Source organism: Portunus trituberculatus, chromosome 42 (genome assembly GCF_017591435.1).
Source record: "Portunus trituberculatus isolate SZX2019 chromosome 42, ASM1759143v1, whole genome shotgun sequence".
NCBI lineage: Eukaryota > Metazoa > Arthropoda > Malacostraca > Decapoda > Portunidae > Portunus > Portunus trituberculatus.
Genome location: NC_059296.1, coordinates 7,286,938 through 7,304,437, shown reverse-complemented (window position 1 = coordinate 7,304,437; position 17,500 = coordinate 7,286,938). Strand labels below are relative to the sequence as shown.

General features: G+C 37.4%; 1 protein-coding gene across 3 annotated transcripts in view; it reads left to right on the top strand.

Moving 5' to 3' along the window:
* Positions 1-16,386, top strand: part of LOC123517534 (speckle targeted PIP5K1A-regulated poly(A) polymerase-like) — a 26,936-nt gene extending 10,550 nt beyond the window's left edge. For 2 of the 3 annotated variants that reach the window (XM_045277684.1, XM_045277687.1), the window contains 5 exons: positions 1,476-1,617; positions 1,953-2,104; positions 12,735-12,811; positions 13,402-13,590; positions 14,477-16,386. In XM_045277684.1, coding sequence (XP_045133619.1) covers positions 1,476-1,617; positions 1,953-2,104; positions 12,735-12,811; positions 13,402-13,590; positions 14,477-16,195 — 2,279 coding nt within the window. In that variant the 3' untranslated portion in view covers positions 16,196-16,386. The remainder of the gene's footprint in view (positions 1-1,475; positions 1,618-1,952; positions 2,105-12,734; positions 12,812-13,401; positions 13,591-14,476) is intronic. The other variant, XM_045277686.1, reaches the window with a different exon arrangement.
* Positions 16,387-17,500: the final 1,114 nt, after the last annotated feature.

Here is a 17,500-nt window from a genome sequence, read left to right as displayed (position 1 = left end):
CATATACGATCGCTGGAATATAGAGGTTAAGAAGGCTGGTGAGACCATATCTTCCTTGCAAACTAAAAGAACTCGTGACTCTGCAATGGATAAAATGGAAAGCCTTGTGGAAATGTGGTACGTACATAAGTTTTGTATGCGGTAAAATGATGCACCCTTTGTTCACATTCCACAGGTTGCCAGCTAACGTATTTCCCGCTCCACTCTCCCTCTCTTCATAATTCTAAGATTATCAACATTATAAAGTTACTTACATACATACATTAGTGTACATTATAATGACTTAAAAAATTATAGCCTACTGTCTAAATGTTTAAACTTCATAATTTTTATTTTCATTAAACATTTGACTGTACTATGATGCACTCTCGCTTTGTTTGCTTTCAATGGAAGTGCAAGTCAGGGGTCAAACTTGTTATAATTGGTTTGCTTTACGAAAATTCGCTTAACGAATGTTTTTTTTAGGAACGTAACCCGTTTGTTAAGCAGGTGTCGGCATGTACGTACGTGAAAAATACAAAGAAAAGTGGGAGTAAATTACATCTAGGTCACAAGTTTTGGATGTGAGTAACTAAAACACTCATACAAATATATTGACATATATTATCACCAATCAAACACAAACAACACTTAAATATAGATTCAATTGTTTGTTCACTTTTGCAGCAGAGTCACTTCAGTTTTGCAGCAGAGTCTATATATAGATTCAATTGTTTGTTCAGTTTTGTGGCAGTGTCTATATATAGATGTCAATCTATATATATATATACGGGAAACTATATATATGTAGACGTATGGATGAAAGTCGGTAGCATCTATAGACAATTTTTTATTTGGTAGTTCGCTCATCTGCCCTGCCGCAGGGAATGGGTTAAATGCTTGTTAAGGATGCCACTGGACCATATGGGAATTGGCCATTACACCAAATGGGAAGCTATATCTTTAATTCATCTATTGATAAGACAGAATTTTATTACCGTGCCCTTCCTAAATAATAATGAACTCTTTTTATTTCAACATTGAGCATAGAATAAGATGGTTTAAATTATCAAAAATTATGTAGCTTATTAAGAGAATAAATAACCGAAAAATGGAAAAGGAGCATTTAAGGATCTCGCAGACAAACCGTCTCAGTAACAGATAGTTTGTAGTAATGGACAACCCTTCACCCTTGAAGTGTCCATTATCACGAGGCACCACTGTATCATGTATGTTATGTTGTGTAGTAAATTTTTATTTTGTGTGCAGGTCTGGGTAATGCACACAACTATCTTCTTTGACGTTTGTTAGAAAGAAAGCCTTCATTCTTTAGGAATTGTACTTGTTAATTTGGGTTTGAAATTTCATGTTTCATCACATAGATCTTATTCAATGTGGTGTCACTAGGTATCCTTTTCTCTAGGATAAAGTTTTGTTTTATTGAAAGATTATTGCAGGATTATTTTAATTTTCTGTGCTCTGATATCTGCCAACAGCCACAAAAGTGCCCATCAGTCCATCTCTGAAGAATTGTATGTCTCAAGCAGTATCAGGAAGTGAACTAATTAAATATATAAGCTTTCTGATAAAAGAAATTGAGCTGAAGCCAAGGGAACATGAAGCAAGAGAAAATCTCAGGTACAATAATTCTAATCTGTAAATTCCTTGCATGTTTCATATTTCTTATTTATTACTATTTCTTTATGACTAGTATTATATATTTGTTCTTGATCAACTTGTGTATTACATTATAATCCATTATGACATGTCTTTGGTCAGGATGAAAATGTTTGATGATTTTCCAAGGTAGTTCAAGATTGTACTGACATAAACTGATTGATGGTGAATCAAGATTTACTCTATCTCAAGATGTTCCTTACGTAGTTACTTTTTAAAAACCTAATAAAAGATTGGCCAGATATATTTTGATATTTTTATCTAATTTATTTATGTATTTATTTATTTATTTTCAGAAGAGGCATTGTCAACTATTTGACACCCTATTTTCCTAAAGTAGTTGGACACATCTTTGGATCTGCAGCCAATAACTTGGGTTTTACTGGCTGTGATGTTGACATTTACTTGGATCTTGGAGTATATCCATGGATAGAATATGAGAGTAAAGGTAAGGGATTTATAAGTTGATGCATTTAGATGGAAAGAAAATTCTCTCTCTCTCTCTCTCTCTCTCTCTCTCTCTCTCTCTCTCTCTCTCTCTCTCTCTCTCTCTCTCTCTCTCTCTCTCTCTCTCTCTCTCTCTCTCTCTCTCATTATATGTTATTTAGGAAAATGTACTCTGAAAATGTTTGCAGTAGCATTACATAGTATGGCTTATGGTTAAATTTTCCAAGCTTCATTTACTCAAGGCATTAACACAAGTCAAGTGAGGATGACAGTAAAATATTTGTACATATAAATGGTGGATATCAAGTTAATGGCTTAAGGTTTTCCAGAGTATATACATTCATACCTTGGTACTGTGGATTTTTCTTTAATGGATATTAGAAAGAGCTGACTTCATTCAAAAGTCCTGTACTCAGGAGTAATCTGGAACCCCTCTGGACTTGAGCTACTGCTTTGAGAACTGACTGCTAGTTGCTGGGCAGTTACTTTATTTACATCAGTGTAACAACATGTGTAACTCATTGTTCCATGGTTTTTGCCCTTTTTATGTGTTATGTTTGAAATATTGTCATTTTCTATTACCATGATGTCTGAAGGATTAGAAAAGAGGAAAAGTGTGAATTTAACATTAGCACAAAAGTTTGAATTCATCAAAAGTTAAAAAGTGGTGCATCTGTGAAGCAAGTGTGTGAGGAATATGTTTTTTTTTTATTTATTTTTTATTTATTTATTTATTTATTTTTTTTTTCATGTAGGAGAGAAGGCCAGCCAAGGGCAACACAGTGTTAAAAAAGGCCCACTTGTTGCTGGTTCTCTAAAAGATAAGAAGGGTTATCCAAAATTAGGGAGCAAATGTCGTGACACCTCTCTCTCTCTTGAAATAAATTGCAGATCACTGCAGGAGCAACGAATGGGCGTTCATCAATAATTGGAATCTCTTTTACGGCAAAGACACTTTGTATGCCAGGGATGGAGTGCATTTATCACGCCAAGGTGTTTGGGTTTTGACTGGAACACTTGAAGGCAAGTTAAATGCACTCCAGCGCTTTTTTTCAGTGGACAGGAGAGGGAAGGGGCATCGGTGATCCATAGGGATGAAAGAATAGTCAAATCTCGAAAAGTAACCAGCTTAGTAAATGTGAAGAATAGTTTAAATGTGTATTACACAAACTGTAGGAGTATTTTAAATAAAGTAGATTTGCTGAGAGGAGCAGCTTGTGATGAAAACTTTGATATAATTGCATTAACAGAAACCTGGTTAGATATGTCAGGGAAGGTATTGAATCTGGAGGTGAAAATTGATGGTTATACACTTTTTCATAAGGATAGGGGAAAACAGAAGAGGGGGAGGAGTGGCTTTGTACGTCATAGACACACTGCAATGTTGCATAAACAACAGAATAAAGACAGATAGCAAAACAGAGTCTCTATGGGTAGATATTAAGGACAGGTCTCAATCAGTAGTAATGGATTTAGTGTACAGGCCACCAAATGCTTCAGACCAAATAAACTCTTCCCTATGGGAGGAAATAAATAGAGCAGCCAGGTATGTGTGATAGGGAATTTTAACTATAGGAATGTTGATTGGAGCTTGATGATGGGTAACAGGGAAGCAGATGAGTTCATTAAGGTCATCCAGGATAATTTTTTTTAAGCAAGTCATTTTAGGTCCTAAACGGGGAAATAATATTTTAGATTTAATTCTGACAAACAGGGAGGAGGCAGTTACGCAGGTGGAGGTTGGTGGCCAGCTAGGTAACAGCGATCACAAAGAAATAATGTTTACATTGAATTGGCATGAAACTTTTAGAAAAAAAAACAAAAGAAAATTACCTGACTTCAGGAAGGCTAATTTTGAAGGCTTAAGGGAGTATTTACAAGTCGCTTGGCATATATAGTCAGGTAGAAGGAGGGGAGGAGCAGAGAAGAGAGGGGAGGTGTGAAGTCGGGGTGGGATGGAGAGAGAGTGAGGCGGAGGGGGGAGCTGGATTAGAACATGGGAGGAATCCCGGTCAGCTGAGGGTTGGTGCTATCTATACTAAGTTCTTAAATAAAATACGTGATGGTCAGATAGCCAACATTCCATACAAAACAATAAAATCATGAAGCAACAACCCTAAGTGGATGACAGACAGATTAAAGCGATGCATAGGGCAAAAGGAATATATATATATATATATATATATATAATAGGCAGAAGATGAGGCTTTAAGGCCACTATGCCATGAATTAGTAAGAACTGTTAAGAGGTTAATGAGGAAAGCTAAAAGTGAATATGAGTTGAGGGTAGCCAGCCAAGCAAAGACGGACCCTAAGGGATTTTTTCAGCTATACAAGATGAAAAGTAGAGAAGAAATAGGTCCCTTAAGGACAACAAATGGGAAAATGGCTAGTTATGCAGAAGAGATTAGTAGAATTATGAACAAGTATTTTTAACTGTCTTCACCCAGGAGAAAACACAGGAAATCCCAGATAACAAACAGATATTTAGGGCAGAGGATAGTAAAAAGCTGACAGATATTCATATAACTAAGGCGATGGTAGAACAGGAGATAGATAAACTAAAGAAATTCAAGTCACCGGGACCTGATGAAGTATATCCAAGGGTTCTAAAGGAATGCAAGGAAGTCGTAAGCAAGCCATTAACGGCACTTTTTAGGATGTCACTGGAGTCAGGTGAGGTACCGATAATGTGGAAACAAGCTATTGTGGTTCCCATAATTAAGAAGGGAGATAAAACCCTAACGTCTAATTACAGGCCTGTCAGCTTAACTTCAGTTGTGGGTAAATTAATGGAATCAATAATAGCGAAAAACATTAGGGAACACCTAGACAAACACGGCTTGATAAATCAAACACAACATGGATTTACGAAGGGGAAGTCGTGTCTTACAAACTTGTTGAGCTTTTCTAGTAAGGTTTATGAGGCAGCAGATAAAGGTGATAATTATGACATTCTGTACTTGGATTTCAGTAAAGCCCTTGACAAGGTACCTCACCAAAGGCTCTTAAAAAAGGTTAAGGCACACGGTATAGAAGGTAGAATATTAGGCTAGATTAAAGCGTGGTTAGACGACAGGCGACAAAGGGTAGTAATTAATGGATCTAATTCTGAGTGGGGAGAAGTAGTTAGTGGGTGCCACAAGGCTCAGTTTTAAGGCCATTATTATTTCTAATATATATTAATGACTTGGATAGTGGAATTAACAGTGATATTAGTAAAATTGCAGATAAGTAGATTAATTAGGTCCGATTCGGATGCCATGGCCTTGCAGGCAGACTTGGATAGGATGAAAGAATGGACAGATAGATGGCAAATGCAGTTCAATATTAACAAGTGCAGGGTACTGAGCGTAGGTAAAGATAATCCAAGCAATAGGTACACGATAGATAACGTGGCACTAGGAAGTTCCAAGTATGAGAAAGATTTAGGAGTCATAGTTAGCTCTGATCTCGGTACAAGGAAGCAATGTATTGAGGCCAGAAATAAGGCGAATAGAGTATTAGGTTTCATTTTTAGAAGTGTTAAAAGCAGGAGTCCTGAAGTAATACTAAAATTATACTTAGCGCTGGTCAGGCCACATCTTGACTATGTAGTACAATTCTGGTCCCCTCAATTCAGGAAGGACATAGCTCTGTTGGAGTCAGTGCAAAGGAGGATGACTAAAAGATACAGGGAATGAGGATATTCCTATGAAGAGAGACTGAAAAACTTACTTTGCATTCTCTAGAGAGACAAAGGTTAAAAGGAGACCTGATAGAAGTATTTAAGTGATATAAGGGTTTTAACAAAGGGGACATGAATGTTCTTAGGATCAGTAGCGAGGACAGAACCAGAAATAATGGGTTCAAACTTGAAAAATTCAGGTTTAGGAAAGAAATGGGAAGAAACTGGTTTTCAAACAGAGTAGTTGATGAGTGGAACGGTCTCAGTGGTCATGTAGTCAGGGCTGAGTCAATAGGGAGCCTTAAAAGAAGGTTAGATAAGTTCATGGATGGAGAAGATAGATAGAATTAGGTAGAAGCACACAGGGACTGCCTCGTATAGGCTTGGTGGCCTCTTACAGCTTCCTTCTTTTCTTATGTTCTTATGTTCTTAAGTCAACTCATAGGAAGATGGAAATACAGAAGCAAGTTCCAGAGTTTACTAGTGAAAGGTATGAATGATTGAGAGCACTGGTTAACTCTTGTGTTAAAGAGTTGGACAGAAAGGGATGAGAGGAAGAAGAAAGCCTTGTGCAGTGAGGCTGCAGAAGGAGGGGAGGCATGCAATTAGCAAGATCAGTAGCATGAAAATAGCGATAAAAGATAGAAAGAGATGCAACATTTCGGCGGTGAGAAAGAGGCTGAAGACGTCAATCAGAGGAGGGGAGTTGATGAGACGAAAAGCTTTTGATTCCACCCTATCTAATAAAACTGTGTGAATGGAAGGTGCCGCGCCACATTTCCTACAGGACACAACTCCTACAAATTAAGCAATTTTTAGAGTAGTAACATATTTCCTACAGAGATACAGCATATCTCCTACACACAGTAGGTGCAGGAAATACGCTGGGTATCAAGTTGTTATGTAGGAAATACGCTGGGTATCAAGTTGTTATGTAGGAAATGTGCCTGACACTTGTTTTTGTGTAGGAGCTGCGGCAGTATGGTGCATCCGGCATAACTCCTACAGTTATACTGTCATATCTCCTACAAGTAAAAAATCTGGAGAATATTGATGTATATAAAACTGTAAAAACTGGAAGGCACATGAATGGCACTTTTTATTTTTCAGTAAAACTTACATATATAAAATGAAGCATTACAATGATATTTTTTTCATTTTTCACTAAAACATACGTATATAAGAAATGAAACATTACTATGGCACATTTTAAATGTAAACCTCAAGCCTGTCATGAATGGCAGTACGACAAGTGGGACATGTTGCAAGGTTGTTAGCATCTACTGCTGATACAAGGATAGTTATGCAATCTACACAGGAGGCGTGTCGGCAGGGCAAAAGAACAACTGTCCTTTCCCTTCGCCTTAGGCAGATGCTGCACTGAAGTTCGGGAGGAACATCTTGAGTACCAGCTGCGTTGTTGTCAGGGCCTTGATGCTCATCCCCACTCTCATCAGCACTGTCTCCAGGAAGTTGAAATGCTGAAACAGAGCTATCAAATGTGTAGGCAACAGCATTGATGTATTGGGTCAATGTGTATGTTCCATTCTGTAATTGTTCTTTCAAGTTCTGCCTGCGCTCAATGTTTCTGACAAACTTCTCCTTTTTCTGACAAGTGATGTCCAAGCCAGCATCCACACGTTCAATGTCCTTAGTTGTGTCTGTTATCAGATTATTCAGATGTGTGAGGAAAGTGTAAATGTTTGGTTTGTGCTGACGGACAATGGCTTTCAGTCTGTTGTGATATGACTCTGCATCATTGTTAGTTCCACGAGAAAATTCAAAGACAGGTAACCGTTGTGGAATGACTTTTCGAATCCAGTACTCAGTGATGTAGGTTTTGAATGCAGTAGTTTTTGGCTGGGAATGATCATTCAAGTAAAAATTTTCTTGGAACAGAGAGTCAATTGCTTCATGCATCTGCTTGGCTGGCACATAACTTAGTGTCATGATCTTTTTTGACCCACTTATTAAACTGCTTGTTGTCTTTGTAAAGTTCAGTTAGCCCCAGTTTCCGAATTTTCTGGTACAGGTTTTGTGAAAAGTGGAACTGACAGCCCTCAATCTGAACCTGTGGCCAGTAAGAGCGAATTGCTTTACCAGAACTGCTTTCAAAATCACCCATTGCTTGTTCAGGATTCAGGTTGGGGATGAGTTTCTTAATTTTTTGCATTGTGATATCATACAACTTTTGAGACTTTGAGGTCATCAAGGTGAAGATGAGTGGGAATGAATGACCTTTGTAAAAGCCAAGTAATGGTAGAAGAGTGCAGGCACAGTGTAAAAAGTACCATCAAAATTCCATTCCTTAATTGTGGTCATCAGTGGTACCAGGGTTAGAGAATAAAAAATAATTGCCAAATGACTACTTCCCTGATCTGTGACGACAGATCTGAAGTTAACATTAAAGGCCTGGGCCTCTAGGCTTTCTAGAATGTTGCTTCGCTCTACAGATGAGAAAGACACATCTGCTCCATGTTGGTGATGTCTTGTTACCCGCCTGAAGATTTCGGAGTTGCTGGTAGAGCCCACTTCCTCAGCAGCCTTCATCTTGAGAGTGTTCCTCAGATCTGTTGCGGCAAAGTCGGATGATTCATGGTTGTGACCTTGCGTTGCTCTGATGACACCAGTTGTCTGTAAAATATGACTGCTTAATAATTTGAACAACACCTCACACCACCATCATCACCAGTGAATCTGCCAGTGAATCTGTCATTTTAACGGAAAACCTTTATCAGTGAAGTTGATTAAATCTTACCAAACTCCTGGTCTATAACATTTTACAACTGTTCTTACCTCCAACAATACGGCTCTTCCTCCACAGTTGGGGTGCTGAATGCAATGCATGTATAATTTGTTGTTTCTTGCCACATTTCGGAGGTACCGGAATCCAGAGTTGTCTTTGTAAACCACTGCATTGAAGCGGATGTTCCCCTCAATAGTAGCCATGCTTGGTCCAGGAGCAATGGAGTACAATAATGCCATCTGTCCCGTCGAATGGAGAAAAAAATACTGCTAGGTTGAGACTAAACTCGACCCATGGTGTCTGAATGTGAACGATACTGCGCAGAACGGATGTATAACAACTTAACTACTTGTTGACTGGTCAAGGTCGTCAGGAGTGTATTGAGCCAGAAGCTCCAGGTGCAGAGGCGCCCCATTAGGGGGGTGCGCCTACACAATGTAGGAGATGTTACAACATATTATTGTGTGTAGGAGATATGCTGTATCCTTGTAGGATATGTGACAAAACAGATTTTTGAGTGTAGGAGGTATGCTGTATCACTGTAGGAAATATGTCATTACTCTAAAAATGCTATATTTAAAGGATATTTGCCCTGGAGAGTAGTCATTTTATGTGTAGGATATATGACGGATACTTGTTTTTGTGTAGGAAATATGACCATCTATGTGTAGGATATATGGCAGTACTCCAATTATTGTAGGCTTGTAGGAGAAGTGACTACAACCCGAGTGGAACCCTTCCCCCTCCCAAACATGCGAAGAGTACTCCATACAGGGGTGGACAAGGCCCTTGTACAGAGTAAGGAGTTGGAGGGGTGAGAAAAACTGGCAGAGATACCGCAGAATGCCAAACTTTATAGAAGCTGTTTTAGCAAGAGTTGATATGTGAAGTTTCCAGTTAAGATTATGAGTAAAGGACAGACTGAGGATATTCAATGTGGAAGAGGGAGACAGTTGAGTGTCATTGAAGAAGAGGGTATAGTTATCTGGAAGGTTGTGTCGAGTTGATAGATGGAGGAATTAAGTTTTTGAGGCATTGAAAACTACTAGATTTTCTCTGCCCCAAGCAGAAATCTTAGAAAGATCAGAAGTCAAGCATTCTGTGGCGTCCCTGTGTAATCTGTTGATTTCCTGAAAGATTGGACGTCTCTGAAAGGAAATGGAAAGATGTAAGGTAGTATCATCAGCGTAAGAGTGGATAGGGCAAGAAGTTTGGTTAAGATGATTAGTGAACAATAAAAAGACAGTGACTGACAGGACAGAACCCTGAGGAGCACCACAATTAATAGATTTAGGAGAAGAACAGTGGCTGTCTATTACATCAGCAATAGAACAGTCGGAAAGGAAATTTGAGATAAAGTTGCAGAGAGAAGGATAGAAACTGTAGGAGGGCAGTTTGGAAATTAAAGCTTTATGCCAGACTCTATCAAAAGCTTTTGATATGTCTAATGCGACAGCAAAAGTTTCACTGAAATCTCTAAAAGAGGATGACCAAGACTCAGTAAGGAAAGTAGAGCAACCTTGATGGAATCTATACTGGTGATCAGATAGAAGATTGTGAAGTGACAGATGGTTAAGAATCTTCTTATTCAGGATAGATTAAAAATTTTTAGACAAGCAAGAGATTAAAGCTATAGGACGATAGTTAGAAGGATTAGAACGGTCACCCTTTTTAGGAACAGGCTGAATGTAGGCAAACTTCCAGCAAGAAGGAAAGGTAGAAGTTGACAGACAAAGTTGAAAGAGTTTGGCCAGGCAAGGTGCAAGCATGGAAGCACAGTTTTTGAGAACAATAGGAGGGACCCCATCAGGTCCATAAGCCTTTCGAGGGTTTAGGCCAGCGGGGCATGGCATATATCATTACGAAGAATTTTGATTGAAGACATGAAATAGTCAGAGGGAGGAGGAGAGGGAGGGACAAGCCCAGAATCATCCAAGGTGGAGTTGTTAGCAAAGGTTTGAAAGAAGAGTTCAGCTTTAGAGACAGAAGAGATGGCAGTGGTGCCATCAGGATGAAATAAAGGAGGAAAGATGAAGAAGTGAAGTTATTGGAGATGTTTTTGGCTAGATGCCAGAAGTCTTGAGGGGAGTTTGAGTTTGAAAGATTTTGACATTTTCTATTTATGAAGGAGTGTTTGGCAAGTTGAAGAACAGACTTGGCATGATTCTAAGCAGAAATATAAAGTGCGTGAGATTCAGGAGATGGAAGGCTCAAGTACCTTTTGTGGGCAACCTCTCTATCATGTATAGCACGAGAACAGGCTGAGTTAAACCAAGGTTTAGAAGGTTTAGATTGAGAGAAAGAATGAGAAATGTACTCCTCCATGCCAGACACTATCACCTCTGTTATGTGTTCAGCACTTAACGATGGGTCTGTGACATGGAAACAGTAATCATTCCAAGGAAAATCAGCATAATACTTGCTTAGGTCCCCCCAACTGGTAGAGGCAAAATGCCAGAGGCACCTCCACTTAGGGGGATTCTGGGGAGGGATTGGAGAAATAGGACAAGATACAGAAATCAGATTGTGATCGGAGGAGTCCAACATAAGCAGGAGGGTTAGAGGTAAGGAAGAGATCAAGAATGTTGGGCGTGTCTCCAAGACGGTCAGGAATATGAGTAAGGTATTGCACCAGTTGCTCTAGGTTATGGAGGATAGCAAAGTTGAAAGCTAGTTCACCAGGATGGTCAGTGAAGGGAGAGGAAAGCCAAAGGTGGTGGTGAACATTGAAATCTCTAAGGGTAGAGGGACAGAATGTGCTCCCCTACGAAAGTTAAATAGTCAAAGAATTTAGTGTAGTCAGAGGAGTTATGGGAGAGATAGACAGCACAGATAAATTTAGTTAGAGAGTGACTTGAGTCTAAGCCAGATGGTGGAAAACTCAGAAGAATCAAGAGCATGGGCATGAGAGCAAGTTAAGTCGTTGCGCACATAGACACAGCTTTGGAATAAAAATGAGAATAGAGAAAGTAGGAGGGAACAGAGAAGGGGCTACTGTGTTCCTCAGACAGCTGTTTCACGGAGGAAAAGATGAGGTCTAGAAGAGGAGAGGTGGTGTTCCAGATTGAAAATTAGATCTGAGACCACGAATGTTGCAGAAGTTAATGTAGAAAAAACTGAGGGAGGTGTCAAGACATTTGGGGTCATTGTCAAAAGAACAGTTCAACCTGGGGACATTTCTGGTTCCCTCCCCAGAAGGGGACTCTGAGGCTAAGTTTGGAGTCCCCATTTCTTAGTTTTGAATTTTAAGTGAAGGGTGTGAGTGTGTGTGGTAAGTGCTTGTAGATTTAAGTGAAGCAAGGATAATTGTCTTTAGAGGGCAGGCTGTGTGTGCCCTTGAGTTGTGAGATACATAGGGAAATGTTCAGTGACATAACAACTAGCTTTGATAGAAGGTTCACAGCACCCCCTGAACTAGTACTGGGAGTAAATTATCTTTCAGTAGGTGTCTACTACCTCCTCCATATAAAAAACAAACAGTTTCAGATATCCATAGAGCAGAATCTGGACTTACCAAATATGCTGTGTACAGTTATTTTACACTGTCAAATTGGATAGTGTACTTTATCAAAAGAATAGTGTTGTATTTATTCTTGTTTTCCATAATGTAATGTAACCTAACCTTAGTGTCATTAGCTACAGACAACTGACCAGCTTCATCATACTGATATTCCTTGCTTTTAGTCGTAGTACTGAAGTAAGAGTGTATTATAATACTAGTGAAAATTCTTGGGACTAACCCTTCTCCTTCTATGTCAAGAATTCCTGATTGTTTGGTATAGACCCTCATAGCATCTCCTTGATTTCCCTTACACTTGTTACCTGCTGATGTTTCTCCCTAACATTTATCTTTCTTCCATACTCAATTCTAACCTCCCTCAAGTCCTTTTAATTTTTAAAGAGATGTACTAAGTTGGACTTCAGTATTTTATTTGAATCAAATGAAAAAGATTCGTTGCAACTTTGTGTCTATGAAAAAAATTTTGGTTATGTTATGATTTATTTATTCATTTACTTGATCATACTTGATAATTATGTCTGTAATAATGATGCAAGTACTATTATCTTATCAAAATTTTTTTACTGTTCTTTTTAGATTTCTGAATTAAGGAACCATTTTTCTAGTTTATATGAGACAACTTGTAATAATGCTTTATGTGAGTTCCTGTTCTTGACCAAACCTTCTGCTGTGCCATAATTGTGCATTACATTTTTCAGCAGCAGCACAAGCAGCAGCAAGTGACCTTACATGGTTTCTAGCAAAGAGAATCAGACAGTCAGGCCATGCAATCAAGGTGTGTACTTTGTACTTTCTATTAGAAAAGTAGTAACTTTTCTTTTGTTGAAAATAAATTTAGGAGTAGAAATTTGAAGCCTCAAAGAAAGTTCTTGAATGTGAACTTAAGAGTGAACTCAAAAGAGAAATAAAGAGACCGTGTTTGTCATGACATGAGAACATAATAAGCAAGATAGTAAGGTAAAGAAAAGTGGATTTGAACAGGTTCTGATAGTCTTCAGATTAAAAAACAGGTAAACAGAATGTCAACCCTGGTAAGGTAAAGAAGGACAAAGCAGTATCAGGTAAGTGAGTTTGCAAGATTTTGAACTATAAGGAAACTATGGTGGCATAAATTCAGGGACTAGCAAAAAAAAGAACTGGTGTGTACAGGATGGAGGTTTATGGACAGTATCATTGGTGCTTCTGTTATGATTACATTTTTCCTTCTTGATTATAGTTGTAAGGAATAAGGGTTTGAATTGCTCAGTCAAGAAGACACAGAGAGAGTTGATTGATAGGTGGAATAGATGTGCTGTTGTTTTTAGACAATTAGATTTATAGAGATTGTGAACTCACAGTGAGGTATATACAGTGCTCATCTTTCAGGTTGAAGCTGTTCCTAGAGCCCGTGTTCCTATAGTGAAATTTCAAGACCGGGCAAGTGGAATTATGGTAGACCTTTCATTTCGACACGGCATGCCAGTGTACAACACTCAGCTTATATACCAGTACACACAAACTCATCCTTTGGTTCGACCATATTTGATGCTAATCAGATATTGGGCAAAGGTTCAGGTGAGTAATTTGGAAATGTGTGTGTATATATATATATATGTATATATATATATATATATATATATATATATATATATATATATATATATATATATATATATATATATATATATATATATATAATAACATTGTTCCCTTTTATTCCAACATTTTTTACATAGCTATATTAATTCCTTTCATGTTTGATTTGTGTTGGTTTCTTATAGACTAAGGACATGGATACATTTCTGCAACTTTTAATCTCTTTTATTCACATTTGGTTGTAGAGAAAGTTTTATGTGTTGACTTTCAAGATGACAGGCATAATGATCGTTTTGCTGCCCCAAAAAACTTTCTATCTTTAACTTAACACTCTCTTGTTTGTTTCTGCCCTCTTCTGGTATTTGCCACTTAAATACTTCTTAGCTGTATCCTGAATTTCTCTAATTGTGGCCAATATGTGTCTCTGATGCATAGATACTCACTTATATAGTGGTACTTCACTAAACGTCTACTTTGGAATAGGTTCTGTTTTGACAAAAAAAAAAGTTTGCTTGGTGTATTGATAATTCTCCCTTTACTTCTTATGGAAAAATGTGTAGTATACATTCTGTTTAGGATCTGGAATGGGTTAAGGATATATTGATTAGGTACCACTGTATTATCAACACTATTCTGCATGATGAAAATATTGTAAGTAAATAAGATACTTATTACGAAATTGTAAATAATATAGATAATATAATTTTGATATATTTGTTGGTTATTTAGTATTCACAAACTATTAAAATGACAAGTAAAATTTTATAAATATTGATAAATCTGTTGCACACCTAATGATGAATATTGAATCCACATAGTTTGAATTAATAGTTTATGGTATTAATTTATTTTAATTTATTTACAGGGTGTAGCTGGTGGGGGTAAGCCCTCCCTCTTGATAACCAATTATGCATTAACCATGATGATGCTCTTCCATCTTATGCATAGAGGTGATCCCATAGTTCCTTCACTTGCTGCTCTAAGATGCAACAGAGCAACTTATACACCAGTTTTCATTGGTCCATGGGATGTTGGTTTTAGTAATTATATGAATGACTGGTTTGTAAAAGTTCACAGAGTGACTGTAATGGATCTTGTTTCAGAGTTTTTCTCCTTTTATGGTGAAATGGATGCTTCACAGTGGGTCATTAGTCCTCTCACAGGAATGTTGCTTGCCAGGGATGATGTTCTAACAATGTCTAGAAATCTGCCTGCATGTTTGAACACTTACTTGCAACAAGATGATAAAATTCGACTTGACACAGAACTTTGTGTGCAAGATCCCTTTGAGCATAGCCACAATTGCACAAGAGGACTGATAAAAAGTTCTTTCCTTGAGTTTCAGTACAAATGTAGAAAAGCTGCATCAATATCTAAAAATATTTTGAAAGGGGAACAAACATTAAATGATCTTTTTCAGTCAATTGAAGTTACACCAGACATGATCAGTGATGAGTGTCAGAGTTCATCACAGTTAAAGGAAGATAATGAAGTCATAACTCTTGATGACTCTGATGTCTCACAAGATATTGAAGTGTTAGACATTCAAGAAGGATTAGCACAAAGTGAAAATATGATGACAAATTCTGAAGGAACATCTGACATTGAGATACTTTTGACTACAAAGAGGACACCAGATATTGAAATATTATCTGATCCACAGGAAACATCACAAGATCTTGAAATTTTGGCTAGTTCTCAAGAGTCTGTAGACTTGTCTCAGAACTCCATAAAAAAAGAACAAGAGTTAGAATCTTTTAGAAAAAGGACTAATGAGAATAAACAGTCATGTAGTTCAGGTGAGGCTTTTGAGGATTGTAAGAAAAGCCAGGATAAGGCGATGATTGATTTATCATCGACTACAGGTGAAGGAAGTGGTGCATCTCAGATGTCAATGGAAAACAATAGTTCACATCCATTAATGCTAAGTAATTTAGGTGTATGTTCAAAATTTTTGTTGGATTACTCTAAAGTTCCAGTGTTTCTAATCACACCAGATGGTAACATTCACCGAAAAAATTTGAATGAACATGCTGACACAGGACAAGCTGCTTGTTCATTCATTCAATTTGTTTTGCAGCAGTGTTTGAAAATTGATCTATCCACTGTTGAAAATTGCCTGACTGCTGAAAAGAGGAAGGCTTTAATGCAAGGTGATGAGACAACTGTTGAGAAATACAAAAAAGAAAATGATGGAAATAGTGTTCCAGTACCTTTAAAGTATCAAAGACTCACAAAGTACATGTGCATAGCAAGAATGGCATTATGGAATGGCAGAAAGAAAATATCAAAAACAGTTACAAGAAAACTTAATGAATCCCCTCTGCTATATGAATTAGCTGTCACAAGGGCACAACTTGAAAAATCTGCACTTATTTATTTGCCAAATGATGACTCATTGAGCTTTACAATTGAAGTGTGGCAGGAGCTGGATAATTCAAAGATCATACATGTGACTGGAAAATCATTATCTGGCACAAAAGTAACTCAAAGTCAAATGATACCAATGTTTAGTTATTTTACTTCTTTTTGTCAGAATCTTTTGAAGAAACTGACTAACTTTATAGATACCAACATACATTAACTTAGCCAAGTGTAAGAACTATAAAGCCAGAGTAAAATTTAGTTTATTTGTGAAGTTTTGTACCATATCTATATGGTGTAGATATATATAGACATATTTGTGAGAGAAGTGTTCAGAATGTTCAAATGCATATTTTGCCTTTGAAGTAATTTACACTATAATAAAACTCAGAATAAATAATAAAAACCTGGTTTCATCGTCTATTATTGAAAATTTAACATTTATTTTATAGAAGTGGTAAATCTAAGACTTGTTATTCTAAATTGAAAATAAATCTTACTGATTTTGTTATTTAGTAATTTGTGTATGACAACATTTTTTTAGATTTCAGAGCTTAATTTTCCTCAATGTTTTTGAAGTTAGTTTCCATATGCCCACCACATGTAGGCAGAATCAGCAAAATAAGCTGGGTTTGTATAGTAACGAGTTCCCATAATCATTGTTAACCTCTTCCCCAGTCCCTCCTCCTCCTCTCACTTTGTTTAATGCACCTGTCTGACTTCAACTTGAATATGGTGTCCGGTTCTGGTTACCCCATTACAGGAAAGATATAGAGAAGCTGGAGAGGGTTCAAAGCAGTGTCACCAAGTTAATCCCACAGTGGAACCATGCGTGCTTTGGGATCCAAGGGATCTCCAAGCGCACGGGTTTGAATCCTGTCCATGGTCTGAGTGCAGGTTGGGCTTCCTCACTCAGGGCAACGGTTTCCTATCGGGTGAGCTTTGAGATAGGAGGTACCCTAAAAAGTATCCCCTTTAGCCCATAAATTTCCGTGAAAAGCCCACATAGTATAAAAAAAAAAAAAACTGCAGAACAAGCCTTGTGAAGAGCACTTGAGGGACCTCAACTTTATCTTGGAGAAACAATGATGAATGATTGGGAGGGGACTTAATTGAGCTGTTTAAAATGTTTTGGTAACGTAAATGCAAACAATTATCATAGATAGTACCAGCACCAATCAAAATAGTGGTTACAAGATTAGAGGTGGCTAAGCTTTTCAGATCTGAAGAGGTTAAACATTATTTTTCAATAAAATTGTAAATGTCTGAAACTCTCTCCCAGCACATGTCATCCATACTAATACTATAGAAACTTTTTAAACAAAGGTTGGACAATCACCTTGCAATAACCCATCAATTAGTGTATTTTGCGCCTCCATATATATATATATATATATATATATATATATATATATATATATATATATATATATATATATATATATATATATATATATATATACACACACACACACACACACACACACACACACACACACACACACACAGTCATACCTCGCCCAAC